The sequence below is a fragment of the Hipposideros armiger genome, unplaced genomic scaffold (genome assembly GCF_001890085.2).
Source record: "Hipposideros armiger isolate ML-2016 unplaced genomic scaffold, ASM189008v1 scaffold_77, whole genome shotgun sequence".
NCBI lineage: Eukaryota > Metazoa > Chordata > Mammalia > Chiroptera > Hipposideridae > Hipposideros > Hipposideros armiger.
The window spans coordinates 1,784,319-1,799,883 of NW_017731427.1; the positions used below are offsets into that span (position 1 = coordinate 1,784,319).

Sequence of the window (15,565 nt, forward strand, 5' to 3'; positions counted from 1 at the left end):
CGTCCAGAAGCCGGCGACTGATGTGCCTCATCCGGGAAGAGCGCAATGATGGTGCCAACTTGGGCCAGTGAAGCAACGTCCTCCACAACTGGACTGAAGAACAAAAGGACAGCAACTTGTCTGTTCCCCTTCCTCCGATTCCCCAGCACTGTTCCCATCCCCCCAATTCCCCAATAAAAAAAATCTTAAAAAAAAAATAGTAAAGTACTAAAAGCAATCCTGTTGAAGTCAGGAAAAAGTCACTACCACGGCCATTAATTGACGGTGTTTAGAGATACTAGCCAATGAAATTAGATAGAGATATATAGTATACACTGTAAAGGAAAAGGTAAAATCATTATTTACAAATGATATGATTATATACCTAGAAAAACTGAAACTTAAAAAGAGGCTCACGTTTTAGTACATGAAAATCAACATCCCTCATATCCACAAATAAAATTCAGAAGAAAAATTTAAAATACTACTAAAATATGAAAAAAAAAGAAAATCTCAATAAATGGAAACGCATAGTCTATTCTTTAATATAGAGACTAAAAATTATAAAGACCCCAAGTCGCCCTGGTTAAATCACTTACATACAAATACCAACAGGACTTTGGTAGAACTACAGTTGTGGAACTTCAGCAGATAATTCTAAAATACATGTGAAAAAGTAAATATGTGAAAAGAGTCAAAAACACACTTTGAAAAAAGTGCAGCAAGAGAGGGCATGCCTCTCTACTGTGAGAGCCTAGAAGATCTAGTCATATACGATCTAGTGCTCCCTACTGTGAGAGCCTATAAAGCTACAGCCGTTTGGTACCAGAACACACAGATCAAAAGGCAGATTAGCAGGGCAGAATGAAATCCAGAAAAGACCGATGCAGGTTTGCGAGTATAATGTGTGATAAAGGTGGCTTTGCATTTCACTGGGGAGAATGTGACTTACGTAATTCAATAAACGGTGTTTGGACAGTTGGCTGTCCATCTGGAAACAAAACGGAGTCAAAGATTCCGTTTAAAATATGGAAGTATGAAAGTGTTAGATAAAAGAGTTTGCTTTTCCATAATGTCAGTGTTGAAGTATAAGGTACTACACAAGTCCAAGCATCATATAACACTGACCACTTGGCTTTATAAAAACAAAATCTCCCTTTTAACTCAATAGGGCAAACAGATCAGGAAAAGAACGTGTCGCAAATACAGCTCAAAGGCACTACCCTTCTCAGTGGAGCATGGCGAGCAGGAATCAGAGCAGTCTAGTTCACACAGGTGTTCAATCTAGCTCCTTCTAAGGAAGCTGGAATTAGAGCGATGATAAGAAACCATTTTTAACCTGTCAGAGGAGTAAAAAGGGTCCCAAAGTTTTTATGACAATCTCTTCCAAAGGCTGTGAACAGACAGAAGCTCCAATACACGTTGCTGGGCTTGGAGTCAGTGCGACTCCACGGAAGGAAATCAGCAATGTGCCCATAATTTTGAAGTCTGCACACAACTTTTTCTTTTGTTATCAAGCACACTGGTGACCCACATAGCGAGTGAAGGTTGTAGGCGGGTCGATTTTACCACCCTGATGTTGATGGCTGTACTGTGGTTACACAGACGGTGTTCTTGGCCAGAGGAGAGACACTCATGTTTGTACAGTTACAGGGCTATTATATTTGCAAGTCACTCTCAGAAAAGTCAGGGAAAATACAGGTAAAGAGAAAGCAAATGTGAGAAAATGTTCATCCTTGGGGAATCTAGATGAAAGGCGTACGAGAATTCTTTGTACAGTTTTTGCAACATTTCTGTTAAGCCTCAAATTATTTCAAAATTTAAACCTTACAACGTTTACAGAGCTCACGCTTTGACACTCACCTCGGACACTTCGAGAGGTGTACCCTACAGATAAATTTACATGTGTGCAATGACAGCTACAAGCATACCCACGGCAGCACTGTCTGTTATTTATCCCTAAGATGGAACGCTCTCCGGGCATTTTGTGAAGTTAGGTATCAGACGGAAATAATTGCTGCAACATAGCATCTACAGTATGCCACCTATCCTGCTATAACAGTAACATATATATGACATGTCGTATCACCCACGCTTGTTTTAAGAGAAAGGCCCCAGAGAAGGCAACATCCCGGGGCTGGGTGCACAGAGGACAAGGATGACCAGGGGGCTTCTCACTTCTTACTGTAGTGCTGTGTATCTTGAATTGTGTGGCACGAGCCAAATTTCACCAATTTAAAAATAATTTTAAAATGTATGTATCCCTTAAGCACTTATTATGTCGGGCACCATTGCACATACTCAACGTGGACTTTCTCACTCAATTCTCTTTCACTTATTCTACCATTGACCCTTTTACAGGTGAAAAAGCTGACATTTTCAAGGTTAACACACTTGCCCAAGGTCAGATGAGTGATGGACAAGTCAAGGTGCACGCTGAGTCGGTGTAATTTCTCAGGACGGTCTGCCCCCCACGCGTCCGTTCCAGGAGAGCTGAGCACGCACTCACCGTGTGCCGGTGCCACCGCAGGCACGCACCTGCCCATGAGGGGACCCTGGTGTGGCGATGTACCCACGCATGTGGCACAGTGGTAGGCGTGCTACATACGACAGGCACCTGCACTCGTGCATACAGGCGTGCAAAGGCCACAGAGACCCACCCATAGGAGGACACTCAGAAACATCTGCACGCGTGACCTGACCTTCTGGTACACTGAAAGGCAGCCACCTCATGGCCACAAAGGACCTGGCCTCAAGTACATTTTCAGGCAAAGGAAGAAAAAGCCAGGTGTGGAGCTAGTTCCAGAAACTTCAAGTCCCACTGGCCAGAGTGCCCCGTGGTGGAAGTCAGCAAGGCGGAGCCTGAGAGACAGCCAGGGGGGAGGAGGGGGAACCCTTCTAGCCGGACATGTCCGCCTCACTCTGCAGTCAGTCTGCACACAAGAGAAGGTGCCCGTGACACCGGGGTTCTGCTGCCAGATGTGATGGCTTCACACTTGAACCCCAACATGTCCCTAATGTACTAACAGTTTGCCTGGATCACGGGGTCTGTGGCATCCGGTGCACCAGTGCGGAGCGGAACCAGTGACCTGCTTTCTAGAGCTGTCGAATCTCCAAAACCCAATGCATCCTTCGGTGGAGGCGGTTCTGGATAAACAGACGTGTCAGGGTTTTCGCTGTGGCGCGTGGCTACCAGCCCTTACCGGACAGCTGGGAGCAGCTGTGACATGAGACGCTGGAGTGCTGGCTGCCGGCCGAGGAGGCCGGCACAGGGCAGCCAGCATCCACGAGGGTCCCATCACTTCCACTGCTGGACAAGCTGCAAATTCTGTGAGAAGATCTGATGCTGGCACAAGATGAAGAAAGGCAGGCCTCTTGAGCAGATGTGTCAGCCACGCCGTCGCACGTGCCAGTGGAACCTGCACAGCTGTCACCAAGGCAGACGGTGGACCAGGCGGCTGGACGGCTCACAGACGCTCAGGCAGGCCCTTGCAGTCCGCACAGCTCTCTACGGCATGACCACCGGCCTAGGGGAAGTTCTGTTCACCCCACCCACCCAGGACGCACGCCCAGATATGAAGCTGGGGGCCTTCAGGAGCCCTTGTGCTCCCCGCCACACACAGCCACACCCCGCTTTTACAGCAGACGCCCACACCTCTGCTTCACGCGCATCTGGTGTCGCTCAGACAAGCACAAGAAAACGACGGGTCTGCGGCTTCCAACAGCACTTACTTTGCTTCCGGCAAAGTCTCACAGGCAGGGAGGGAGCAAAGTCGAGCTGCGCGAGCGTCAGAGAATGTTACTGTCACCAAGGGGCAGCTGCATGTCCAGCCCCAGCCACAGAGATGGGAGCAGGCAGAACGCTGGGCGGGCGGTGAAGACGCGCCAGTGAGACCCGCTGGTCGCTGACAGCAGCGCACCTCCAGAGCCGCGGCGCACACGCTGACCCGGGAAATACGCATGCAGCACCTCACCTGCAGGAATGGGCCCCCCAAACGGGCCCACCGAGTGAGCAGTGCCTGCAAGGAGAGCACCTGCTCTCCATACAGGCAGCTCCTGAGGCTGCAGCCCTTAGCCAGTGACACTGGCCTGGCCCAGACAGCGAGCCTGCGGCCTGACCCTGCTGGGCCCACATTCCCTCTGGACGCCAGTGATTGACAAGGACGCACTTTCCCCGTGCCAGCCACACTGCTTTTCCACACTGCTCTGAACTCGCTGCAGGACATACACCGGGAACGGGTTCCCTAAGTGCAGGGGCGGGACAACAAGACAGGCTGCTTGGCGCTGACGCAAACTGTTCTGTAAAATGCTACGGCGACATGCCGCCCAGGTGCCCTGGTACCTTAATTTTTTTTTTTTTATTATGAAACTTTCAGTCAAGTCCTTTATAAAGACCATAGGTGCGGAAAACAGTATAGTTTTTAAATTACTGAATATAAAATGCTTAAAATTTTTAATTTTCTTTTATGTGTGCCGACACACAGTATGAAGGAAATACAATAATCAAAACTAGTTTTTGTCTATAGCAATTACATTTCTGTAAGTTATTTCAACACCAATGTGTATTCTACCGAAGACAGCAGTTTCATAAGTTAACTGCCTGTTATACATTTTTTTAATTAAAAAGTGTATTTTCTACAGTGACATTGTAAAGAAGATATTGGCCAAGCAAACTAAAATTGCATCATAAAGAAAAAATAAAGGGAAAAAAAGTGAGAGAAATAAAAAAAGTAATTTAATCTAAAATTCACTAGAATTGCAAAAACTTGCTCAGCACTCTTCACATGTATTTAACCTATGCCAGTATTTTAAATTTAATTTATATAATCTTTGCTAACTCTGTAAGCACAGCACCACAAAGTGAAGCCCTGCATAAGAAGGCTAACTAACGAGAACTCCGTTTCGAAATTTCTGTGTAACGCTCAGTGCAGAAGGAAAGCTGACCCTAACACCCAGAAGGTGGCGGGGTGAGCCACTGCCACTGACGCTTCAAGAAGTCGGTCCGGCCTTCTGGGAGAAGAGCATGTGGCTGCAGCCACGTCAGAGCACGTGCAAAGGTTTTAGCAGAACAGCGGCCGACAGCAGCCAGGGTAACGCGTGGGGAAGGCTGCACTCAGCTGCGATGCGCTCTTTCATAGGAGCACATAAGCCGATATTCAAAAATGTAAGGCTGCCCTGTAAGCTGTGAGGCTATCACGTGGCTAACAAAATATGTGGCAATGGCCCCTTTTTCGTCTTGCCTCCCTGGACACCAGGAAAAGCCTGATCATAAACCGCTTCGATTGCATCATCCTATCTTGACTTTGGGGTGGGGGGCAGACCCAGGGGAAGAGGACAGCAGGACTCCTTGCTTTGTGGTCTGAGACAAGGATTTTTCCCAATTCCTGTTAACAGTGAGAAAAGACATTCTCAGAAGAAGCACTAACAGAGATGATAGATCATCCCATGCTTTGCAACGAGACAGCCCTTGTCCCCACGACACTTAGAACAGCTCTTTGCACTAAGAAAATGTCCTTACGGACACTTTTGCCCCAAAGACAGGACCCTCCTTTACTCAAGAAAGACACAGCAGTGCCGGCTCCATGCAAAGAGCCGCGCTGAGCATGGGGGTCTTCAGAAATGAAAGGGTGTATTCCAGCTGCACACCCACTGCCACGAGACACGGTGGGGTTGAGAGGAGCGAGTGCTCTTCGGGGGCTGGCCTTAAGTGACCTCCAGGGTGTAGCAGGAACAGACAGAAGGATGAGGAAGGCCACGTTCTAGAAGCAGCCGGCCTAGGGGGCAGCATGGCATTCAGAGGTGACGAAGGCTGTTTAGACTCAGCAGGAACCAACGTGACTGTTGTGCCAGCTGGCACCAGAAAAGCATGCCAGGAGGACTGGAAATGCCTGTGGGGCCGGTCACGGAGGCTCCAAGGCCAAGGACTGGAACGCTAAGGGTTTTGGGCAGAGGGGCTGCACTTCACAGGTCGCCCGAGGCAGCCCCAGTGGAAAGGAGGGCGGAGCCTCAGGAGGAGGCTTCAGCGATGCAGCCAAGAAGTCTGCACAGGGCCGGGCAGGAAAGACTGGAGCACAGGGATCTGGCTGGCAGGAGAGGAGGTCAAAGCCAGCGGAAGGTCAAGGCCTCAGAGGAGGCGGGAGGAGACCACCCAAGCACAAGGGAGATGACACGTTCATCTTGTCATTTTTAATTTTAAATGTCTTAACAAACGCTGTTAGGTAGATACTGTCAACCGTCAACAAACATCACCTTTAGAAGAAAAACAAGGCATGTTCCTTCAAAACACACCGTGTGCCCTCCCACATGCCAAACGTTAAACGCACGTGGAAATTACCGGGTAGGAATGGTGACTTCTTCTTCAGGATTTTCTTTTCCTTTCTGTCCAGCTTCTCTGGGCTCTCCTGCCCTTTGTCCTGCTCGGCCTCTGGGGGCTCGGGCGGCTCGCTGGGCACGTCGGCAAGGTCTGCATCCTGAGCCTGCACAGAAGTCTTGGCGAGGCTGGCGTCGCTGGGGTGTGCTGCAGCTGGAATTGAAGACAGCCCACTGTTTTCTAAGGCTTGCTGAGACAGAACAAAACTAGAAGGTTAGGAGATCCGACGGCCCGAACCTGCCTCCCAAGTCAGCTACAAAGACTGAGCCAGCCTCACCACCGGGACGCACAGGCCACCCTTCCCAAAACAAAGGTCTGCAGCCAGATGTCATCTGTGAGCCAGACCACTACCCTCTGGAGGCCGACAGGTCCCGCCTGACATCTGACACCTCACCTCCACCCAAATATGGTACGGCAAGCACTGATACTTCTGAATGACGGAGCTGAAATTCATTGTTCTGACTCTTAGATATTTCACCACAGCCCACTCTGGTTGTATCCGACAGATTTGGGAATCACTGTTTTAAGTTACACTGGGTTTACCCTTAAGACATCGGCTGCAGTGACCCCCAGACAACTTGTCACCACAGGGCAGAGGACACAGGTTAGTTTTCATAATAAGTGAATAAACAAACTCACAAATAGAGAGGAGGGGCGAGGCTGTCTCTGTTTAGAAGTGAAGACAGAACATAAAGCTGGACTAGGTAAGGAGCCGGGAAAGTGCCCTGTGCTTCGGGCCCCAGCCCTTGTGCAGGGAGCAGACTCGGACAAGAGCAGCTGTGCGGACTCCCCAAATAGTTATAGTAGAACCTCGAGAAAGGGTAAAATAGGCCCTATGCCTCGGTCCACAGACGTAGACACGAGCCCACTCTTTTCAAGTAAATTCACTTAAGAGAGAAAAGTGAGGGTTTCCACGATTTTTAAATGTACGGATTAGTAAATCATTTAGCCTCTGCACTGTCCATAAGTAACTTAGTAAGCTTATTTTGTTTCCCTGTGACTTTTTCAATCGGGACACACACACAGGAGAGCAGGGACGCGCCTCACCTGTAAAATGTCCTGGCTGATCCCCACGGTGATGCTCAGCTGTTGGCCAGGCTGAGTGGCCTGGCTGGACTCCCCCGGCCCCGGGTCCGAGAGCTCCAGGAGCTGCTGGATCACATCGGTCACTGCCTGCGAATTCTGCTGACTCGAAGCTGATGAGACCTGGGCTTCCGTCTGCTGAAGAGGTAAAGTCTGGAACAGTGTGGCCTGAAAGACAGCAAACAAGTCATCAAAAACACAAACAATTACATTCATTTGTACTTCAGTTTTAAAAAGGAAGGAAACAGGCATACCTTCCCCGTGAGCATTAAAATCTGACAATATCTCACACATTTTAAATATGATGCCTCACTAATTTTTACGTTTGGCACAGTCCTGGCTCTTAAAACATATTTAATGAATTTTTCTACTCCAACTTTTTTGAAGTTCTGTAAGTGGTAGTAGATACTATCAATTCTGCCAAGGGGGACAGAGCACACAGAACTCATACTCTTGTTGGCCCGTGAAAACGAAGGGGTAAAAAAACGTTACAAAAAAAATCAGAAAGCACCATGGTCAAAAAATTCAAAACTTTTCTGGAAAAGAGGGGCACTGGAGGAATCGACGCTCTATAAAGCCACAGCTAAGACTCTCGGGAGGGCCAGTGCGGTTCCTCAGGAACTCGGGAACTTGAACGCTGTTTGAGAAGATGGTGGTGAGCAGGGCGACTCCTGTGTGTGACATGGTCACGGAGGGCGGAGGACACCACATATCTGTCAAAACCTGCAGAACACACAGCACAACACGTAAGCCTGAACATCAGCTGGGGTCTTCAGGATTAACAATGCAGGATGCGCTCGGCGCTTTAACAAACGCCACACCGAGGAGGGGTTCACAGTGCGGAACTCCGTGAGCTGGGGGGCGGGGGGGGGGGAACATGTGGAGTTCTATGGACTTTCTGGTCAGTTGTTCTGTAAACCTAAACTGCTCTAAAAGTAAAGTTTATTAATGAAAGAAAATAAAGACAGTGGAAAAACTACCTAGAACTGACAATTAACCCCTTGTTTTCCTCCATAGAACAGATGGCAGCTAAACACTCACCATGGGGAATCGCCTCTAAAAGTGATAAAAATAAATGAACTATCAGGGGAGAAGTCAGACACCTTTTGTGGCACTTAATTCTCCAGACTAAACAAGACATCTTTTATGTCCTGCCACCAGGGACCCCAAGTTTAGGAGCTGGTTCCCTGGCCAATCACAGGTAAAGTGGCCCTGGAGATGACCCAGCTCCATTCTGCATGAAAAGTTCACACACAGGCTTACTGCTGTCTCATTCTGAAAGACAAACAGGCACCAAGAGTTACACTTGAACGAGAGAGAAGTGGGGAGATGACCCAGCGTGGGTAACTCGAGGAGCAAGAAGAGAACTTTTAAACAGAAAATGCTAATCAGGTTTCAGAGGAAAGTGCATCAAACCAGAAAAGAATGTCTTGAAAGAGAAACAATCGGATCACAAAGAAGAGCCCCCAGAAATGAAAACTCGTGCAAGCAAACAAATACAAGTCACGAGACAAAGCTGAGACCCTCGTGAGTAGAGCAGAAAGGCCGCGAGTGAGCACAGCGAGAGGCAAAGCCAGAGGCCGAGACCTCGCCACCGAGCCGGGAGGCTGCGCCCTGATTCCCAGCCACCCCGCCAGACAGCGCACAGCTGGGCAGTCAGGGCCGGGGCCGGCCGGACCCCCGGTCTCCACCCCGACACTGCAGTTTCTGATCAAAAATACAAAGTTTTTAAATCACCTGGATTATCACTCTAGGTCTCCGCTACATCTATGCATTTGATCTGCATATTGCCAAAGAAAATGGTAAAAACTCTTATTTGGTGGTTTACACACTGAAAATTTTATTTAAAAAATTCTCAGTCCAAAATAGAATTTTAAGACCTAACGATTAGGCTCTAATTATTCTCCAGTTTTAGGACTTATTTACAACGTTTTCCCTGATCGAGACTAAGCTGAGGAATCATCCCAAGCTGCAAATGTTGTGAGAAAAGAAAAGAAAAAACAAACGCTGAATGAGAACTGCATGCTTAGGAATAAGCAGTGAGCTGGAAGGAGGCATTGCTGCTATGACACAAACCACCAGCTAGCTGCCTGCATGAACACACTGACGCCTCCAAGGGTCTGCGACCAGGGTCACCGGCTGATAAAACTCTGCTTACAGCCTGCCATTCACTAGCAATTGAGAGGGTGGAAGTAACCAACCGAGGCTGAGCTACAGACCCTACAGAAAAGAACAGAAGTGTTTGTGCTCTGAGTCATCCATCTTGAAATACATGTCCTGGAAAATACAATTGAGTTTGCCAAAAGTCCAAAATCTCAGAAAAAAACAATCACTGTCATGTGAGACATGGAAAAGTATATCTTAAAAGGATAACTGATTTTTTTTTTTAAATTGGGGAGTTGGGGGATGGGAACAGCGCTGGGGAATTGGGGAAAGGGGAACAGACAAGTTACTGTCCTTTTGTTATTCAGTCTAGTTGTGGAGGACGTTGCTTCACTGGCCCAAGTTGGCACCATCATTGCACTCTTCCTGGGCAAGGCAGATCAGTCACCGGCTTCTGGACGGCCGCTCACTGCAGCTGCTGGCCGCTCACGCTGGCTGCTGGCTACACATGGTAGCCCATGGCAACCCACTGCCACAGGGGCTGCAGCCTACGCCGTCGCCAGCGACTCACGGCAGCCCAGCTCCAGGTTGAGCTGTTGTTCAGCATCTTAGCTGTAGAGGGCAGTGTCACTGGCCCTCATATGTGGAATCTGAACCGGAGCCCTCTGGCGTCCCAAGTCAGCTCTTATCCAATGTGCCACTCAGCCGGCCCAAAGGATAACTGATTTTTAAATTATAACAATGATTTAGACTATTGAATAATAATCACCAATAATGCTGTAGGAGTTACAATTTCCTAAATTAATGATTACCCTTGTCTTGTTTTTACTGGTCCAGGTGACAGTCCATAAATCAGGATCATCTAACGTTATTCTAAAATTTAAGAGATTGATTTTTTTTTCACTAATTAGAAAAAAGTAGCACCTTGCCTCTCTATAAAAAACTTTCATAGTATCTTTATGGTACCAAATAACATTCCATTTTAAAGGTCTTAGTTAAGGTGACAGATTTTGTAAAAGAACATCCTTCCATCACCAGCTCACTAACTCACCGTGAAGACGCGAGCAGTCTCTGCAGAGCTTGCAGCATTCTGAGGCCCACCCATGTGCATCTTGCTGATGTGGGTGTTCAAGCTCCCTAAACTTTTAAATACACAGCTACACTCTGTGCAGTTATAGGTGGGCCCATTCTTGACCTTAAAGAATGAAAGAGAAAAAACGATTTCACAATTATTAGATAAAAATATTTCAATTGCGACAAATCATAATTTACCAGGCCATTAAAAATGACAGGAAAGAAATCTAACCCTTTAACATTACTTTTTCTTTAAAATTAGCCTTAGAGTCAATGACCCATCTCTCTTTAATCAATATTGCCAGTATGAGATTAACTGAAACATCAGGGTCTTTTCTATATTAGAACTGATTCAGGAGTGAAACAAAATATAGTTTGCAGTTATTATAACTTAGGAAAAATGAGATGTCTGACGTATGTTCTCAGTTTCCTAAACAGTTAAGCACACTGCTCAATAGTGAAGGCTAGAAGTTCGATATAAATATACCTCTAAGACTTCTTGGGGCTAAAACATACAAGTAGGGAGGATTCATACAATGTGTACATTTTTCATCAGCAGTTGCAGTATTCCACATCAGCAGCTACTTCTCAAAACTGTGAGGCAGCCCTGCGTGGACCAGACAGCAGCAAGGGGAACAGGCGATGGAGGCACGGAGAGGGCGCCCAGCTTCTCCCACTACAGCCAGGCCCACCTCGGTCCCTGGTTCGAAACCTGACAGCCCACCCTGAGCCTGGACGAGGTCTCCTAACAGCCTGTGGAGAGCCAGATTTAAGGCTTTCGACTCGTTGCAGATGGAGTGGTATTTAGCATCTAATCTTTTTTTTAATTAACGTTATAGAGGTGACAACGGTTAGTAAACTTACACAGGTTTCAGGTGTACATTCTGTAATACATCATCTATACGTCACATTGAGTGTTCACCACCCAGAGTCAGAGCATCTAATATTTATTTTATTATTTATTTATTTACTTATTTATTTATTTTTAGCTGAGCTATCCTGCTACCTGTTGGCAGCTCAGCGGCAGCTCAGCTCGGGCCGGGAATCGAACTGCTGTTGCTCAGAGCTTGCACTCTTGAGCGAGCTCTTAACCAACTGAGCCACTCGGCCAGCCCCAGAGCATCCAATCTTTAGAGGCGGTTTCCGGAGCAGCTCAGTCTGTCCCATCACAGGGTGTTTCAGGGCCTCCCGGAGGGAGGTTCCCAAAGTCGGGGGCACTACTGAGCACGTTTCCATAGCCCCGGTGCCAGGCTCACCTCCGAGTGGACTCTCTGCACGTGGGACTGGAGATTTCCTTTCTGAGAAAAGGCAGCAGGACAAAAGGCACAGGCGTGGGGCTTTTCACCTGTATGCTTAATCATGTGGGTCTGCAGCGCCCCCTTCTGGTTAAAGGCTTTTCCACACTCACTACACTTAAAGGGCCTTTCACCTAGAGAGGGAGGAAAATGGTCAAACAAAACCGGTACAGTGAGAGCATCTGCCGGATTAAGAGAGGAATACACATGCTACCCACATGCACGACCCCAAATCACCCCTCTGGCCAGAACGCCTCCCGCAACTGTAGACTCATCCACCCAACTGCCCACCCCAAACCTCAAAATGAACACCAAGATACAGAGCAAACAATGGAAAGCCAGGATTAAGTTCCAGCACATTCCCCTTGAAGCCACAGCCTCAGCCATCTGCAGGTAAGCGCACTTCGTACCTGTGTGGATCCTAATGTGGCGCGTTAGCTGACTGGGCTTCTGAAACGTCTTCCCACAGTGTGGGCAAGAGTACGTGAAGCCACTCCTGTCGACGTTCCGATTGTACGCCCGGGACACCCTGGTGCAAAATGGGGGAGGGGGCTCATTAAGTCGTCTCCTTTGTATCACAAGGTCCAGAGTAAAGTCGCACTTTGGACTTTAAACTCATGAAAGTTTAGCTGTCATGAGAACATGTCATGAGAACTTTAGTGCGAAAGCGATCCCGTGTGTGTGTGTGTGTGTGTGTGTGTGTGTGTGTGTGTGTCTCCTGCACGCGCGCACACACACACACACATATTAGTTTTGTGTATGCAGTATCATAAAACTTCATCTTTTCCATAGTTTGTTGGGTTTTGGGGAGGAGCAGGGTGCAGCTATAATTCTGCAGGCCATGAGTCTGGGCTGCTCCCCATCCCATGCTCTCAGTGCCACTTAGATGCGCTGATCTCCCCAGGGTCACCGCCAACAGCTCTGACGCCGCCTCGGAGCGCCAGCCCAGCCCTCTAACTGCTCCACCTCCTTCCTCGGGGACAGCTCGGTGGTGGCTCACACCTAGCTGGTCACAAACAGAACTCTTACTTTATTCCCCACCTACCCCTCTCTGTGACGGGAAATGGCAACTCCCAGCTGGGCCAGTCTCAGCCTGAAGAGTCACGCCGGACTCTGTCCTCTCCCTCAGCCCTGACCTCAAGTCCCTCTCTAAGAGCTGCTGGTTTCACTTCAAAACACCCCCCAAAGATGCTCCCATCTTGCGTACTGCAGCCACCACAATGGTCGTAGGACAGCGCAGCCTTCCCGCTTACTGGTCCACCAGTCTGCCCAGCACATCCCAGCCAGCAGCCATGAGGTCTGGGCAGCCCAGTCCCGTGTGTAAAACCCTCTGATGGCTTCCACTGCACCCGCGATGGAAACCTCATTCCCGGGTGGCCGCCCAGGTCCTGAGCCCCAGGCCGACTCCCTCCCGTCCCCGCGGGCTCCCTTCGGCCCGGACCAACGCAATTTCACCCCCTCTCACCATGACCACTCGCTGAAATGGTCACACTGACTGACCTGTTCACTCCATCACTGTCTGTGTGCCCTACTCTAGGATAGCTCCGTGAGCATGAGGCCATCTGTCTGGCTTGTCCCTCGGCCCCAGAGACTCAGGGCCAGTGTGGTGTAGCGCATAATGGTCACCTACATACCTGCAGTCACTTCTCCAAAGCCTCTGGAGACACCAACTGTGCCTGTGTTGACACTTCATCAAAAGAAAAATCTAGTGTGTGCTGTGCATGCATTATATTTGGGGGCTTAAAAAAAACTGAGATTGTCAAGTATTAGGTGGGCACCGCCTCAGTCAGTCAACAGGCGCAGGAAGGGGGCTCAGATGCGGATCACACGGAGATGTCGGCCCAGTGCCCACGTGCAAAGCCTGCGAGCACCTTATAAACTTTATTACTAGTGTGGGGCTTGTTGTGCTGTTGTTCAAAAGCACCGAGGTGTGCTGGGATGATGACACGCTGAACTGACAAGGCAGCGTCAACAAGGTCGCTGAAGGTGGCTGTACCGTTTGTCGGAGAAATTGGCTCAGGAAGTGACAAGTGACCATCAACGTTCTCTAACTTGAACACAAAGGGCCAGGGAGGGTTCTGCATTCAATTTCATGAAGAAAAGGAAACATCAGTAATGATGTATCATCAGGAATAGGCCAAGTATGAAACTCTGAGAGACACACTGCACTGCAGTAGGAATAAATGTATATACGTATTGAAATACAGGCATGGTTGCTAGTATATTATGAGCTCCAAAACCAGACTCGGGGTTTAAGCCCCTAATGCTGTAAAACCTTGGGAAAGTTACATGGTCTCTCTTTTTCACTTAGTTTTTCTCATCTCCAAAATGGGGACAGGAAAGCGCCTGGCCTGATAGGGGTGTTTTACACATACATTTATATACAAGCTAAGCAGTGTCGGACACATGCATTCTAAACACTTAGGCGGTGTAGATAAACCAACCCATTAAAAAGGGAGCTGCTTTGGCCCTTGTGAGTCCACTTTACACGCTGTTACTGCCCATAAAACATACTCCCTGTGCCTCGTTCTTTAACCTTCAAATCCAGCTACAACTTTCTACCTGTACAGCTTGACAGCGATTTTTAGTTGCTGAGCTCATCTTTGCTACTGTAGATGTGATGACGCATCACCGAGGCCATCCGGGCACCCCAGGTGGCGGCTGTGTCCTGGCGTCACAGCAGCATGCCATCCAGCCCCAGCACAGGCGCGCACCTGACTTTGTAATGCGTCTTCGTGTGCTCCTTCAGCTGCGCGGACGTGGCGAACTCCCTCCCGCAGGCCTTGCACGTGTGCACGCGGTTCTTGGCCAGCTCCTGCCGGTGCTCCTCCATGTGGATGGCCAGCTGGCTCTGCAGGGTGAACTCATCCCCACACTCAGAGCAGATGAGGTTCTGCAGAAGGAAGACATGAGCAGAGCAAGCATTCCAGAACCACACTACACAGTCCTCGCTGTCCATGCACAGATTATACTTCCCTCTGGGACAAACACTCCTTTCACCTCACAAAAATACATCATTGTGTCCAAATATGCATAATATAAATCATTTCGTTGTTGGCAGAAAAAGATGGAAATCCAGGGAAGAGGATGAGAGAATAACACAGTTTTCGAGCAAAGTGAATTGTTACAAGCTGGCTGTCAGTGACCGGCACTTTGTCCATCTGTGCTGTGACAACTTTAGAAGCAGAATGACTGCAGCACCATAAAAGGGTCAGGAAAGAATTGAAGATTATAGTTCCACAGACTATCTGAAGAACATGACAGCTGATCAAGTTTTAAATGGAAACACCTATCGTTCTTTCCATTCATTGTATAGGCAGCTGATGACAGAAAAGTCTGGGACTCTGTCCAGACGTGGCCTACTGAGCCCCCAAGATGGGCCGTCTGAACGGGGCTGTGGAGGAAGTGTGACCTACTCAGAGGATCTCAAAGTCTTACTGCAAAAAAGAAAGAACATAAAACAGCTCAAAGACTTGTAATATTTGAATTATAATATTTTGGGTATATTTTCTTAAGCAAAATATCTTAACATTTATTTCATCTGCTTTTTGAAAACTTTTTCAGTATGGCTCCTGTAACATTAAAATGACTCATTTTCCAATTAGATAACACTGGTCCAGACCAGATGTTGTGGAGTTGGGCCCTGATTCCCCTTAAGGCT

At 48.3% G+C, this 15,565-nt stretch overlaps 1 protein-coding gene across 2 annotated transcripts in view; it reads right to left on the reverse strand.

The window, feature by feature from the left end:
* Positions 1-15,565, reverse strand: part of ZNF236 (zinc finger protein 236) — a 171,076-nt gene that overhangs the window by 48,902 nt on the left and 106,609 nt on the right. For both annotated transcript variants that reach the window (XM_019643364.1, XM_019643366.1), the window contains exons 4-9: positions 14,619-14,797; positions 12,315-12,433; positions 11,866-12,038; positions 10,587-10,730; positions 7,397-7,600; positions 6,314-6,539 (exon numbers count right to left, since the gene is read on the reverse strand). In XM_019643364.1, coding sequence (XP_019498909.1) covers positions 6,314-6,539; positions 7,397-7,600; positions 10,587-10,730; positions 11,866-12,038; positions 12,315-12,433; positions 14,619-14,797 — 1,045 coding nt within the window. The remainder of the gene's footprint in view (positions 1-6,313; positions 6,540-7,396; positions 7,601-10,586; positions 10,731-11,865; positions 12,039-12,314; positions 12,434-14,618; positions 14,798-15,565) is intronic.